This window comes from Oncorhynchus keta, chromosome 21, assembly GCF_023373465.1.
Source record: "Oncorhynchus keta strain PuntledgeMale-10-30-2019 chromosome 21, Oket_V2, whole genome shotgun sequence".
In the NCBI taxonomy this organism is placed as follows: domain Eukaryota; kingdom Metazoa; phylum Chordata; class Actinopteri; order Salmoniformes; family Salmonidae; genus Oncorhynchus; species Oncorhynchus keta.
The window spans coordinates 28,271,239-28,288,096 of NC_068441.1; the positions used below are offsets into that span (position 1 = coordinate 28,271,239).

The 16,858-nt window shown below is 44.0% G+C and overlaps 1 protein-coding gene across 2 annotated transcripts in view; it reads right to left on the reverse strand.

Annotated features, from left to right (window-relative positions):
- The window catches only part of LOC118400360 (SPRY domain-containing protein 3-like), an 82,635-nt gene that overhangs the window by 46,863 nt on the left and 18,914 nt on the right, over nucleotides 1-16,858 (reverse strand). For both annotated transcript variants that reach the window (XM_035797150.2, XM_035797151.2), the window contains exons 3-5: nucleotides 15,696-15,820; nucleotides 4,445-4,577; nucleotides 3,331-3,519 (exon numbers count right to left, since the gene is read on the reverse strand). In XM_035797150.2, coding sequence (XP_035653043.1) covers nucleotides 3,331-3,519; nucleotides 4,445-4,577; nucleotides 15,696-15,820 — 447 coding nt within the window. The remainder of the gene's footprint in view (nucleotides 1-3,330; nucleotides 3,520-4,444; nucleotides 4,578-15,695; nucleotides 15,821-16,858) is intronic.

The following is a 16,858-nucleotide window of genomic DNA, read 5'->3' on the forward strand; positions in this document are numbered from 1 at the left end:
CTGCTGTTCCCACATGCTTCAAGAGGGCCACCATTGTTCCTGTTCCCAAGAAAGCTAAGGTAACTGAGCTAAACGACTACCGCCCCGTAGCACTCACTTCCGTCATCATGAAGTGCTTTGAGAGACTAGTCAAGGACCATATCACCTCCACCCTACCTGACACCCTAGACCCACTCCAATTTGCTTACCGCCCAAATAGGTCCACAGACGATGCAATCTCAACCACACTGCACACTGCCCTAACCCACCTGGACAAGAGGAATACCTATGTGAGAATGCTGTTCATCGACTACAGCTCGGCATTCAACACCATAGTACCCTCCAAGCTCGTCATCAAGCTCGAGACCCTGGGTCTCGACCCCGCCCCTGTGCAACTGGGTACTGGACTTCCTGACGGGCCGCCCCAGGTGGTGAGGGTAGGCAACAACATCTCCTCCCCGCTGATCCTCAACACGGGGGCCCCACAAGGGTGCGTTCTGAGCCCTCTCCTGTACTCCCTGTTCACCCACGACTGCGTGGCCACGCACGCTCCAACTCAATCATCAAGTTTGCGGACGACACAACAGTGGTAGGCTTGATTACCAACAACGACGAGACGGCCTACAGGGAGGAGGTGAGGGCCCTCGGAGTGTGGTGTCAGGAAAATAACCTCACACTCAACGTCAACAAAACTAAGGAGATGATTGTGGACTTCAGGAAACAGCAGAGGGAACACCCCTATCCACATCGATGGAACAGTAGTGGAGAGGGTAGCTAGTTTTAAGTTCCTCGGCATACACATCACAGACAAACTGAATTGGTCCACTCACACTGACAGCGCCGTGAAGAAGGCGCAGCAGCGCCTATTCAACCTCAGGAGGCTGAAGAAATTCGGCTTGTCACCAAAAGCACTCACAAACTTCTACAGATGCACAATCGAGAGCATCCTGGCGGGCTGTATCACCGCCTGGTACGGCAACTGCTCCGCCCTCAACCGTAAGGCTCTCCAGAGGGTAGTGAGGACTGCACAACGCATCACCGGGGCAAACTACCTGCCCTCCAGGACACCTACACCACCCGTTGTTACAGGAAGGCCATAAAGATCATCAAGGACATCAACCACCCGAACCACTGCCTGTTCACCCCGCTATCATCCAGAAGGCGAGGTCAGTACAGGTGCATCAAAGCTGGGACCGAGAGACTGAAAAACAGCTTCTATCTCAAGGCCATCAGACTGTTAAACAGCCACCACTAACATTGAGTGGCTGCTGCCAACACACTGTCATTGACACTGACCCAACTCCAGCCATTTTAATAATGGGAATTGATGGGAAATTATGTAAATATATCACTAGCCACTTTAAACAATGCTACCTTATATAATGTTACTTACCCTACATTATTCATCTCATATGCATATGTATATACTGTACTCTACATCATCGACTGCATCCTTATGTAACACATGTATCACTAGCCACTTTAACTATGCCACTTTGTTTACTTTGTCTACACACTCATCTCATATGTATATACTGTACTCGATACCATCTACTGTATGCTGCTCTGTACCATCACTCATTCATATATCCTTATGTACATGTTCCTTATCCCCTTACACTGTATAAGACAGTAGTTTTGGAATTGTTAGTTAGATTACTTGTTGGTTATCACTGCATTGTCGGAACTAGAAGCACAAGCATTTCGCTACACTCGCATTTAACATCTGCTAACCATGTGTATGTGACAAATAAAATTTGATTTGATTTTGATTTGATTTGATTTGCTCCTAGTTGTTTCCACTTCACAATAACAGCACTTACAGTTGACCGGGGCAGTTCTACCATGGCAGAAATATGACAAACTGACTTGTTGGACGGTGCCACGTTGAAAGTCACTGAGCTCTTCAGTACGGGCCATTCTACTGGCAATGTTTGTCTATGGAGATTGCATGGCTTTGTGCTCGATTTTATACCAGTCAGCAACGGGGGTGGCTGAAATAGCCTAATTCACAAATTTAAACGGATGTCCACATAGTGTATGTAGTAATTGCTCCAATAGAAATCCCGATCACGCTTGTAGGCGATGTAATGGCGACGTTGGCGAGCTAAGCTCATGCACAGAAACGCGTCACCGAGTCTAACGGTCGTCTCGCGCCGAACTGGGCATGTGCAGGTAGTCAAATCAAAGGCGCTCCTTCGATATAACGTTGTTTTTGATGAAAATGGAAACGTGTCAGTTTGTCACGATCAAGATGTTGGCGTAATAACATGTACAGCTACTTAAGACATTGGGGCGAATCTAGGTTGTGGCTTTAGATGTAGAATATTTATTTTACAAATAAACCCCAAATCCCGGGCTGGTCTGCCGAATCTGCATCGCAAGCATTCCAGGAAGTCTAGCGATGTTGGGCCACTGGGTTTAGAAACCTAACTGCAAAACGTCTAGCCCTGCTATTGCCAGGCAACCAACATGAAAGGTTTATTTATTTATATTGTTTTATTTAAGCTTTATTTAACTAGGGAAGTCAGTTAAGAACAAATTCTTATTTACAATGACGGCCTAGGAACAGTGGATTAACTGCCTTGTTCAGGGGCAGAACGACAGATTTTTACCTTGTCAGCTCGGGGATTCGATCGAACAACCTTCAGTTACTGGCCCAACACTCTAACCACTAGGCTACCTGCCTTCACAGGTTAACAAAACTAAACACCATGAATCACTGATTAGTGATATCAATAAGAAAACTATTATGAAACAATGTGAATGATTAGGTCACACCTTGACAACCCATGACATTTCTCTTGGATCTGAAGGACATGGTAGGGGGTTGAGTCAACAAAGGAAGACTCCATGCTCTCATATCAAAATTCCTTCTGAAGCAGCAAGCATTCCAGGCCTCCCCCTCAGTTTTCCATCTTAAACAGACTTTGGTAATCTATAGGTGTGTAGAGATAATCCCAGGTGTAGCTAAAGTATGAAGGCTGTTTTCACAGAGCAAGAGTAACTGCTGCCTTCAGCAAGCATGCCATTGCCAAACACCACCAGGCAGGTATCCACTCAGCAGTTACCAACAGACACCAACATTCAAACACACACAGACAGAAACACAGATACAAACATAAGGACTATTTCCGATATCCACACTGGCATACTACTTGAATGAAGCAATATATTGGGCATGCATTCTAAGTGGTATGCTAGTATGGACATTGGAACTTAACCATACCCTCTCTCTTCATACAAAGGATGTTATTCATAGTCTTCTTCTAGTGAAGAATATGAATATGTGAATAACATTAATTATGTATGAAGTAGCCTAGAAGACAACAGGCAAAGCAAGGACCTTACTGAGCCGGTGAACCTGACGTCATGGAGACGCCCCCACTCGTCCTCGTGGCTGTCCACTATCATCAGTCCGTCTTCCTTCTCCACCCCCCACTCCACTTGCAGGTCCAGCTGCACCTCCTCCCCCAGGGAGTGCATCCCCACGGCCGGGTAGAGCGCCTCTGGAGACGCTGGGACCACCACCGTGCCCACCTAAACGCAAACACAATGTTACTAATATGTCATATGGGTGACAGAGATTGAGTCTGGACCAGTCCAGGACCATTGACTAAGACCAGACCCTTGACCCTGACTACATGTACAGTATGTGGTCTCGAGTGTAAGACTACAAAATTGAGACTCCATCTCTGATATGTGGCGCAATCTGCATTCATTGTTACATATCAGAGATGGAGTCTCAATTTTGTAGTCTTACTCTCGAGACCACATACTGTACATGTAGTCAGGGTCAAGGGTCTGGTCTTAGTCTGGGTCTAGTACTCAATGGTCCTGGACTGGTCCAGACTCAATCTCTGTCACCCATATGACATATTAGTATACAACTATGCAGTTCTGTCAAAACATAGCCATGCAGTTCTGTCAAAACATAGCCATGCAGTTCTGTCAAAACATAGCCATGCAGTTCTGTCAAAACATAGCCATGCAGTTCTGTCAAAACATAGCCATGCAGTTCTGTCAAAACATAGCCATGCAGTTCTGTCAAAACATAGCCATGCAGTTCTGTCAAAACATAGCCATGCCGTTCTGTCAAAACATAGCCATGCCGTTCTGTCAAAACATAGCCATGCCGTTCTGTCAAAACATAGCCATGCCGTTCTGTCAAAACATAACCATGCCGTTCTGTGAAAACATAACCATGCAGTTCTGTCAAAACATAACCATGCAGTTCTGTCAAAACATAACCATGCAGTTGTCAAAACATAACCATGCAGTTCTGTCAAAACATAACCATGCAGTTCTGTCAAAACATAACCATGCAGTTCTGTCAAAACATAACCATGCAGTTCTGTCAAAACATAACCATGCATATCCTTTCATATCGTAGAACATATGAATACCAGAGGGAGGTGTATGTAGTAGGCATACGTGTGTGAAAGAGACTAAAATCTTAGATTACTTCTTTTCCATTTTTGGTGAAGACCGTCGTTTGTCCATCCTCGAATGCCTCTAGGTAGATCCCACAGCCAATACGATCGCCACAATTACACTTGGGACCTAACTGCTGTCCAATAGTGTTCCCATTGTACAGCCTGTGGATTGCCAGAGGTGAGAAGTGAGGGTGCTGGCTGAGCCACAGCTCGGGCAGCTATATACAGTCAGGTCCATAATTATTGGCACACTTGATACAAAATGAGCAAAACAGACTGTCTGAAATAAATAATACAAATACTGAGCTATGTTGCATGCGCCAAAAATATTGAAAATTATATTATTTTATACTAACACAATTGCTCAGAGAGAGATTTTGTTTAACAAGTAATAAAGAATTATTGGAAACCCTCTTTTCAGTACTCCAGCACCGTACACTTTGTATTTATTAAGGATCCCCATTAGTTGCTGCTTTGGCAGTAGCTACTCTTCCTGCCGTCCAGCAACATTAAGAAAGATATATACAGTTTAAAATATTACGACATTACATTTCATAACACTTTACCCAATACATTTAGTGTGTTCCCTTATGCCACTACTCTACTATCACATATTTACAATACAACATCCATCTGTACGTGTTTGTAGAGTGTGCGTCTTACCATGTATATGTGCGTCTCTTCACAGTCCCCGGTGTTCCATAAGGTGTATTTTTATATCAGTTACCTGATGGCTCTATGTAGTACTGTGCACCTCCTATAGTCTTATGTTGACTTGGGGATTCTGAAGAGCCCTTTGGTGGCATGTCTTGTGGGGTATGCATGGGTGTCCACGCTGTATTCTAGTAGTTTAAACAGACATTTCGGTGCATTCAGCATGTCAACACTTCTTACAAAAACAAGTAATGATGAAGTCAATCTCCTCCACTTTGAGCCATGAAACTTACATGCATATTATTAATGTTAGCTCTCCATTTACATTTAAGGGCCAGTTGTGCTGCTTTGTTCTGAGACAATTGTAATTTTCAGAGGTCCCTCCCTCTTTGTGGCACCTGACCACACAACTGGACAGTAGTCAAAAGTGGTTTGTCCTTTAAAATTTGCAGCGTACTGCAGCACAGGTTGCATGGTGCCACATAATTCTATGGCACGTTATCCTCTGACACCGCCTGGTATAGAGGTCCTGGATGGAAGGAACTAGGCCACAGTGATGTACTGGGCCGATTGCACTACCCTCTGTAGTGCCTGGTCGGAGGCTGAGCAGTTGCCATACCAGGCAGTGATGCAATCAGTGGTGCAGCTGTAAAACATTTTGAGGATCTGAGGACCCATGCCAAATCTTTTCAGTCTCCTGAGGGGGAATAGGTTTTGTCGTGTCCTCTTCATGACTGTCTTGGTGTGCTTGGACCATGTTAGTTTGTTGGTGATGTGGACAGCAAGGAACTTGAAGCTCTCAACCTGCTCACTGCAGCCCCGTTGATGAGAATGGGGGCGTGCTCGGTCCTCTTTTTCCCTGTAGTCCACAATCATCTTCTTTGTCTTCATCACATTGAGGGAGAGTTTGTTGTCCTGGCACCACATGGCCTGGTCTCTGACCTCCTCCCTATAGGCTGTCTCGTCTTTTCCGGTGATCAGGCTTACCACTGTTGTGTCATTGGCAAACTTAATGATGGTGTTGGCGTCGTGCCTGGCCGTGCAGTCATGAGTGAACTGAGCACACACCCATGAGGGGCCCCTGTGTTGAGGATCAGCGAGGCGGATGTGCTGTTACCTACCCTTACCACCTGGGGGTAGCCCGTCAGGAAGTCCAGGATCCAGTTGCAGAGGGAGGTGTTTAGTCCCAGGTTCTAGGGTTTCTGGGATAATAGGTGTTGATGTGAGCCATGACCAGCCTTTCAAAGTACTTAATGGCTACAGACATAAGTGCTACGGATTGGTAGTCATTTAGGCAGGTTACCTTAGTGTTATTGGGCACAGGCACTATGGTGGTCTGCTTAAAACATGTTGGTATTACAGACTCGGACAGGGAGAGGTTGAAAATGTCAGTGAAGACACTTGCGTGAAGGCACTTAGTCCCAGTGATGTACTGGGCAGTACTCACAACCCTCTGTAGCGCCTTACGGTCAGATGCCAAGCAGTTGCCAAACCAGGTGGTGATGCAACTGGCCAGGATGCTCTCGATTGTGCAGCTGTAGAATTTTGAGGATCTGGGGACCCATGGGTCTAGGATTTCTGTTTTTTTCCTCTGGTTTCACATGTGACATGCTGGTAGAAATTAGGTACAACGGATTTAAGTTTGCCTGCATTGAAGTCCCCGGCCACTAGGAGCGCAGCTTCTGGATAAGCATTTTCTTGTTTGCTTGTAAAGCTTGTTGAGTGTGGTCTTAGTGCCAGAATTGGTAGTAAATAAACAGCTACGAATAATATAGATGGGAACTCTCTTGGTAGATAGCAGAGTTGGTTAGGTGCACATAAAACGGCAGCCATCCCCTCCGGCGCCATTATAGTGGACGTGTATTGAGTCATCCTCATACATAGCCACACTGGCTTTACTCAAGGCCAGTGGCATGTCATTGGTAAAGATTACTTTTTTCAAAGGGCAGAGACCGCTGCCCTGGGGAATTCCTGATTCTACCTGGATTATGTTGGAGAGGCTTCCATTAAATAACACCCTCTGTGTTTTGTTAGACTGTTAACTCCTTATCTACAATATAGCAGGGGGTGTAAAGCCAGAACACATACGTTTTTCCCATCAGCAGACTATGTCAAAATGAAGTCTTTTTATTATCAATTTCTCTATGCCTATCATCAGTAATTTTTTAACCTTTATTTAACGAGGCAAGTCAGTTAAGAACAAATTCTTATTTTCAATGACGGTCTAGGAACAGTGGGTTAACTAGCTGTTCAGGGGCAGAACGACAGATTTGTACCTTGTCAGCTCAGGGATTTGAACTTACAACCTTCCGGTTACTAGTCCAACGCTCTAACCACTAGGCTACCCTGCCGCCCCAAGTGCTGTGCGTGTTGAATGTCCTTCCCTATAAGCGTGCTGAAAGTCTGTTGTCAATTTGTTTATTGTAAAATAACATTGTATCTGGTCAAATAAAAATACTATTTTTTACCAACTCGATTGGTTGGCTATTTGAGCTTCCTTCCAGGCCTGAGGACACACACTTCCTAGCAGGCTTAGATTGAAGAGATGGCACATAGGAGTGGCAAATGAAAAAAATCATTAAAGTAATTGGCAACATCAGTGGGTTTTGTGATGAACGAGTCATCTGATTCAATGAATGATGGAGCGGAGTTTGCCTTTTTGCCCAAAATCTCATTTAAGGTGCTCCAAAGCTTTTTACTACCATTCTTTGTGCCATTTACCTTTGTTTCATTGTGTAGTTTCTTCTTATTTTTATTCAGTTTAGTCAATTTGCAGTACGTTTGCTAATCGTTTATGTAGCCAGACTTATTTACCATTGCTTTTGCTTCATCCCTCTCAACAATACAATGTTTAATGACACTGAGCCTTTTTCTAAAAAGTTTTATGGAGATTGGAGAACACATTGGGAGGGATCTTAGATTCTGTATGAAGGAATGGTCTTTCTAGATCCTTGATATACTTCGTCTGCGCTTATGGATTGCCCTTTTCAATTTAAACCACAGGTTTTCAATGGGGTTCAAGTCCGGAGACAGATGGCCATTGCAACATGTTGATTTTGTGGTCAATTAACCATTTCTTTGTGGATTTTCATGTGTGCTTGGTGTTATTGCCTTGCGGGAAGATACACGGCATTGGCACTTGGATTGGAACCGGTGCTATGGTCAGATGACATGAAAATAGAGCTCTTTGGCCAGACACACCAGTAGTGGGTTTGGTGTTGAAAAACAGAAGCATATGGAGAAAAGTACCTCATACCAACAGTAGAGTGGCGCCAGTGGAAAATGGCACCGATGGAGATGGTTGCCTTGTTTCGAGTCCTTAGGAAACTATGCAGTATTTAGTTTTTTTAATGTATTATTTCTTACATTGTTACCCCAGGAAATCTTAAGTCTTATTACATACAGCCGGGAAGAACCATTGGATATAAGAGCGACGTCAATTTACCAACATTACGACCAGGAATACAACTTTCCCGAAGCGGGTCCTCTGTTTGGCCCACCACCCAGGACAATGGATCTAATCCGAGAAGCTGACCCAAAACAACGACTCAGTAGGAGGGGCAGACGGTGCGGCCTCCTGGTCAGGCTGCGTAGATGTGCACATCGCCCACTGCTCCCGAGTATACTACGCGCCACTGTCCAGTCTCTTGACAACAAGGTAGATGAAATTCGAGCAGGGGTTGCCTTCCAGAGAGACATCAGAGATTGTAACATTCTCTGTTTCATAGAAACATGTCTCTTGCGGGCTATGTTGTTGGAATCCGTTCAGCCACCAGGCTTCTCCATAAACACCTCTGGGAAGAAGAAGGACGGGGGTGTATGCTTCATGATTAACGACTCATGGTGTAATCATAACAACATACAGGAACTCAAATCCTTCTGCTCACCCGTCTTAGAATTCCTTACAATCAAATTCCAGTCATAAGACAATTCTCGTCAATTATTGTCACAGCCGTGCACATTCCCACTCAAGCAGACACCATTACGGCCCTCAAGGAATTTCACTGGACTATATGCAAACTGGAAATCATACATCCGGAGGCTGCATTTATTGGAGCTGGGGATTTTAACAAAGCAAATTTAAGAACAAGGCTACCTAAAATCTATCAGCATATTGATTGCAGTACTCGCGGGGGTAATATGCTCAATCACTGCTACTCTAACTTTCGCGATGCATACAAAGCCCTCCCCCGCACTCCCTTCGGCAAATCCCACTACAACGCCATCTTGCTCCTACCGTCTTATTAGGAAGAAACTCAAACAGGATGTACCAGTGACTAGAACCATTCAACGCTGGTGTGGCCAATCGGAATCCACGCTTCAGGATTGTTTTGATCACGCGCACTGGGATATGTTCCGGTCAGCCTCAGAGAACAACAACGATCTATACGCTGACTCGAGAGTGAGTTTATAAGGAAGTGCATTGGAGATGTTGTACCCACTGTGACTATTAAAACTTACCCGAACCAGAAACCATGGATGGATGGCGGCATCTGCGCAAAACTGAAAGCGGGTTCCACCGCATTTACCAATGGAAAGAGGTCTGGGAATATGGCTGAATATAAACAGTGTAGTTATTCCCTCCGCAAGGCAATCAAACTTGCGAAATGCCAGTATATGGACAAAGTGGAGTTGCAATTCTACGGCTCAATTCAACGGCTCAATTCAACCCCCCACTCTGTGTCTGACGTGAATAAAACATTTAAACGTGTTAACCCTCACAAGGCTGCCGGCCCAGACGGCATCCCTAGCCACGTCCTCAGAGCATGCGCAGACCAGCTGGCTGGTGTGTTTACAGATATATTCAATCGCTCCCTATCCCAGTCTGCTGTCCCCACATACTTCAAGATGGCCACCATTGTTCCTGTATCCAAGGCAAAGAGTACTGAACTAAATGACAACCGCCCCGTAGCACTCACTTCTGTCATCATGAAGTGCTTTGAGAGACTAGTCAAGGATCATATCACCTCCAGCTTACGGGCCACCTTAGACCCATTTCCGTTTGCATACCGCCCCAACAGGTCCACATACGATACAATCGCCATCACACTGCCCTATCACATCTGGACAAGAGGAATACCTATGTAAGAATGCTGTTCATTGACTACAGCTCAGCATTCAACACCATAGTGCCCTCCAAGCTCATTATCATTTGAAGGGCACCCCCCAGGTAGTGAATGTAGGAAACAACATCTCCACTTTGCTGACCCTCAACACTGGGGCCCCACAAGGGTGCGTGCTCAGCCCCCTCCTGTACTCCCTGTTCACCCACAACTGAGTGGCCATGCACGCCTCAAACTCAAATCAGTTTGTAGACGACACAACAGTAGTTGGCTTGATTACCAACAATGACGGGACAGCCTACAGGGAGGAGGCGAAGGCACTCGGAGTGTGGTGTCAGGAAATCAACCTGTCACTCAACGTCAACAAAACAAAGGAGATGATCGTGGACTTCAGGAAACAGCATAGGGAGCATCCCCCTATCCACATCGAGGGGACAGCAGTAGAGGTGAAAAGTTCCTTGGCGTACACATCACAAACTGAAAAGTCCACCCACACAGACAGTGTGGGGAAGGCGCAAAAACCTTGACAAACTTTTCCAGATGCTCAATCGAGAGCATCCTGTCGGGCTGTATCACCGCCTGGTACAGCAACTGCTCCACCCATAACCGTAAGGCTCTCCAGAGGGTAGTGAGGTCTGCACAACGCATCACCGGTGGCAAACTACCTGCCCTCCAGGACACCTACACCACCCGATGTTACAGGAAGGCCAGAAATATCATCAAGGACAACAACCACCCGAGCCACTGTCTGTTCACCCCGCTATCATCCAGAAGGCGAGGTCAGTACAGGTGCATCAAAGCAGGGACCAAGAGACTGAAAAACAGCTTCTATCTCAAGGCCATCAGACTTTTAAACAGCCATCACTAACATTGAGTGGCTGCTGTCAACATACGGACTCAACTCCAGCCACTTTAATAATGGAACAATTGATGTAATAAATGTATCGCTAGCCACTTTAAACAATGCCACTTCATATGTTTAGATATCCTACATTACTCATCTCATATGTATATACTGTACTCTATACCATCTACTGCATCTTACCTATGCCGTTCAATACCATCACTCATTCATATATTTTTTTTATGTACATATTCTTATACATTCCTTTAAACTTGTGTGTATAAGGTAGTTCTTGTGAAATTGTTATGTTAGATTACTCGTTGGATATTACTGCATTGTCGGAACGAGAAGCACAAGCATTTCGCAACATCGCATTAACATCTGCTAACCATGTGTACGTGACAAATATTGCTGATTTGATTTGGGCCATTGAGGGTTCTCTTCCCCCTCGCTTCTATACTAAAAAATCTCCACTACCAAAGGAATCATAGCCGTAATCCAGATCTGCATCAAGAGAAGATCCACTCGAGTGAGGAGGTGGGGTAGCCGGTCGTTGGTTGTCTCTGACACCACTCCCCAGATACACCTCGTTCTGTTTATAGTTATTTGAGTGTCGATCGAACTCCTTTATCTTCCCCGCTCCGATGTCCTACTCCAGGTCAGTCTTGAATTTCTGAAGTGTGCTTTCCATACTTGTGAGTTTCTCTGGGTCAGTTATTGAGGCGTGCAGTTGTAATCTCACCCCTTGTGTCTTCTCACATATTCCATCCATGAATAATGAGAGCCATGAACACAAATGAGCATTTGTTCGTTATTTAGCACACACCGGTCACAAACTCTCATTGTCTCTGCAGATTGTGGGTGCCTTCTGGATTCTAAGGCCTCATGGAATCAGTTTCTTGCCCAAATAGTCATTCAAAATGACTAGAGTGGAGATGCAGATGAATCCTCTCTGTCATATAGGTGTTTCAGTCTATTTTGTAGTGAATACGTTGTTTTAACTGGATCAACATAATTGTCAAACAAAGAGTGTCATAATGTGGGCATAATCTTCCGTTGTGAATTCAAATGTCTTATGGAGGTTAAAATCCTCTTCGTTTCGATTTGTCATCTCAGATTGACACACGAATGGAGGTGCGTAATGGAGTGTGAAAAGGAAATACCATCTACAGAAAAGTTTGTGGTCATACGCACATCCTAAAAAACTTCAGTGCTGGGCTAATACAGAATACTTGTAAAGAATACATACATACATACATACATACACACATACACACATACACACAGTGGGGAGAACAAGTATTTGATACGCTGCCGATTTTGCAGGTAGAGGTCTGTAATTTTTATCATTAGGTACACTTCAACTGTGAGACGGAATCTAAAACAAAAATCCAGAAAAACACATGATTTTTAAGTAATTAATTAGCATTGTATTGCATGACAAGTATTTGATACATCAGGAAAGCAGAACTTAATATTTGGTACAGAAACCTTTGTTTGCAATTACAGAGATCATACATTTCCTGTAGTTCTTGATCAGGTTTGCACACACTGCAGCAGGGATTTTGGCCCACTCCTCCATACAGACCTTCTCCAGATCCTTCAGGTTTTCGGGCTGTCGCTGGGCAATACGGACTTTCAGCTCCCTCCAAAGATTTTCTATTGGGTTCAGGTCTGGAGACTGGCTAGGCCACTCCAGGACCTTGAGATGCTTCTTACGGAGCCACTCCTTAGTTGCCCTGGCTGTGTGTTTCGGGTCGTTGTCATGCTGGAAGACCCAGCCATGACCCATCCTTAATGCTCTTACTAAGGGAAGGAGGTTGTTGGCCAAGATCTCGCGATACATGGCCCCATCCATCCTCCCCTCAATATGGTGCAGTTGTCCTGTCCCCTTTGCAGAAAAGCATCCCCTAAGAATGATGTTTCCACCTCCATGCTTCACGATTGGGATGATGTTCTTGGGGTTGTACTCATCCTTCTTCTTCTTCCTCCAAACACAGCAAGTGGAGTTTAAACCAAAAAGCTCTATTTTTGTCTCATCAGACCACATGACCTTCTCCCATTCATCCTCTGGATTATCCAGATGGTCATTGGCAAACTTCAGACGGGCCTGGACATGCGCTGGCTTGAGCAGGGGGACCTTGTGTGCGCTGCAGGATTTTAATCCATGACGGCGTAGTGTGTTACTAATGGTTTTCTTTGAGACTGTGGTCCCAGGGATTTGAACTTGCAACCTTTCGGTTACTAGTCCAACACTCTAACCACTAGGCTACTTATTCCACAACTAAGTCAAATGTCTTCAGATCTGACTTCCCCTTTCCCTCCTGAGCAACCAGTAAACATTTGTTTACGTTTCAACTTTCTTTGTCACGTCCTCCGCATTCATTTAGCTGTCGACATTACTGTGTTTGGAGTTTGTTTTAACCAATTTATTGAGGTGATTATTAGGAATGCACGATATTTCGGTGAAGATATCGGAATCTGACAATATTAGCTAAAAATGCCAACATCACCAATGGCCCAACGTCTAGTTTAACGCCAATGTGCAAAACCGATGTCAAAGCTGACGTGCATACCTATATGACGTGCATACTAACATGACGTAATGACGCCACGTAAAATGTAGCGCTACACATGCAACACAGTATTCCTAACCTAGCCCACAATGTCTGCTGCTTGGATCGAGCAGTCATTTGAAAGAATATTTCAGCGAGACAACTCAAAAAGGTGAAATCCAATAATGCCAAGATAATTGAATTCATTGCCCCTTCTCTGTCGTGTGTGTGATGTTGGCTTTCAATGAATGGTCGAGCACCAGTACACACTAAGTTACGAAGTGCGCTATTTTTCAGATGTTTCCCTACCGGAGTTACACAGTAGAGCATCACTGCTATTAGCTTCACGACTGACATTTGGACCAGCGATATCAGCCCCATGAGCATGCTGAGTCTGACAGCACAGTGGGTCGTCGAGGATATTGTACTGAGGGAAGTCGTATTTCATGGTTGTCATACCGCTGCTGCCATTTCAATGGCATTTGAGAATATGTTCAAAACTTGGAAACATAAAACACACTAGCTATCTCCATTCAAACAACTGACTTGAGAAATAAGCTCAACAATGGCGCCTGCAGCAGACGTGATACCCTCTGTTATGGCATTGAAACGCTTGCTCAACAAAACTGGCGACACAGGCTGTGAACAAGCAATTCGGTGGAATTCTCTCTTTTTTATTTTGTGAAGTGCACCAGTCCCTCCTGCAGCAAAGCACCCCCACAACATGATGCTGCCACCCTCGTGCTTCACGGTTGGGATGCTGTTCTTCGGCCTGCAAGCTCCCCCCTTTGTCCTCCAAACATAAATGGTCATTATGGCCAAACAGTTATATTTTTGTTTCATCAGACCAGAGGACATTTCTCAAAACAGTATGATCTTTGTCCCCATGTGCAGTTGCAAACTGTAGTCTGGCTTTTTTATGGCGGTTTTGGAGCAGTGGCTTCTTCCTTGCTGAGAGGCCTTTCAGGTTATGTCGATGTAGGACTTGTTTTACTGTGGATATAGATACAAAAGTATCTGCTGAGGAAGAGGCCACGGACAGATAGAGGAGAAACTTCACTGCATGACATGTATGATGAAATCCTGATAGAGAATGAAACGACTGAACAAATTAACAATGAAACAGCACAGCAAGTAAGTGAATGAAATAGGTTTTGATTATGTTTTACTGATAATGGAGTATACGTAAATGGCAACAAAATAACTTTTTGGTGAGTGTGGTGTGGTTTTTGTGTGTGTAACCTTAATTTAACTAGGAAAGTTAGTTAAGAACCAATTCTTATTTACAATGACTATACACTCTAAACACTAGGCTACCAGAGTGGTTGGGTTCAATGCGGAAGACACATTTCAGTTGAAGGCATTCAGTTGTACAACTGACTAGGTATCCCCCTTTCCCCATATGGAAAAATTATTTTAAACATGTAGACCAAGCGATTGGTCGAAAGAACAAAACAACTCTAGGTCGACCAAGATTTTTTTTAGTCAGGGACAGCCATAAAAGCAACATTTTGTAATGGCCATCTTGGTCTCCAAACCCCACTGAAAACCTGTGGATTGAAGAGGGCAGTCAATAAGAGCAGACGAATGATATCAAGGATCTGAAAAGATCATAAAACATTTTGGAAAAAGGCTCAGTGTCGTTCGTTATCCTTGCAAGGGGAGGGTGCTTGAGTATTGAAACCAGGTGTGCTCATAATTTGGACCCCTATCTTTAAAAAAAAAAGAAAAAATAATTGCATTTCTTGTTAAACAAAAGCTCTTTCTTTGAGCAATTGTATTATAAAATAATTGACCCATATTTTGGGAGCATACAATATAGCGCCGTATTTGCATTATTTATTTTATTCAGTATTTCAAGGGTACCAATAATTATAGACCTGATTGTTAAGTCTTGCATGCTTCACAACACAAGGCCAAGTAGTGATCTCCACTTTGGTCAAATGTTCATAAAGTGGTGATGTGGAACGTTCAAAATAAATCTCTTATTCTTTAATGTTGAGGAACATTGGGCCTATTTCTATATTCCCTTTTAGACGATGTCATTGAAATTATCCCAAACTGATGCTGGAATGTTGAGGTATATTCAAAACTTTGTTTGAAAGAGGAGATTTTTGAGTGTGGAGAAACATATTTTTAAGCTAAGAAGGGGCCCGACACATACTTGCCATCATCAGCGTGGTAGGCCACTGAGTGCGGGAGCCAGCCAGGCTGATGGTCCAGCTTGTAGTACTGAGGCACCAGGCCAACAGCAATCATCCCCCTCACCCCTGTGTCAATGATGGTCACCTGGAGGAGTATATGGAGAAGAATCCAGATGCAGCAGAGTATTTGTAAAATTCTTCTTCTCAATTGTTGACAAACATGCACCTGTTAATAAACTTACCGTGAGCCCCCTGGATCAACGATTATATACACAATTATATTACTAAAACAAGATCATTGACAAACTATGGTAAAATACTTGAGCATCTTAAATGACTTCATGGGCAGAAAACCCAATTCATCTTCATCATACATTGAAGTTGATGGGTCATTTATAAAAAAACCTTTTGACATAGCCAAATCATTTCAAATACTATTTCAGCTTTAAAGTGAACAAACTGAGAAAATTGAACCATCATATTTGTGTTTTGAAGATCTAATAAGGAAAGAGAAGTATTGCCGTTTTGAATTTTTTCAAGTTTTTGTGGAAGAGTTGGAAAAACAGTTGTTATCCATCAATAATGATAAGCCGCCAGGTATTTAAAACCTATATCGGGAACTATTGAGAATGCAAGCAGACTGTATTGCCACACCTATTTGCCATGTCTGTTACGTGTGCTCACTCTCCGGCTTCTAGGTCACCAGGCTGCTCGTTATGGCGCACACCTGTCACCATCTTTAAGTGCACCTGCGTGTCAGACTCAGACTCACCATTTGGTTCCTTCCCCTTGCGTCATTATTTCTGTGTCATGTCTGTGCGTTGTTTGTGTTTCTTGTTTTGTTCATTTGTTTAATAAATTATGCACTCCCTGAACTTGCTTCCCGGCCCCCAGCGCACACATTACAATGTCTTTAACCAAAGCCTAAAGGAGTTTGTGTGTCCACAGGCATGGAAGGAAGCTAAAGTAGTTCCACTACCTAAAAATAGTAAAGAACTATTTACTAGCTCTTACAGCCAGCCAATCAGTTTGCCTTGTTTCGTAAACTGATGGGGAGAATTGCGATTGAACAAATTATGGTTGACCCAATTTAGTCGAATGGTCGATTGTTTGGCCGATAGGCTGTTGGTCGACCAAGATCTCTTTAGTCGAGCATTAGTAAAAACATATATACAGTTGAAGT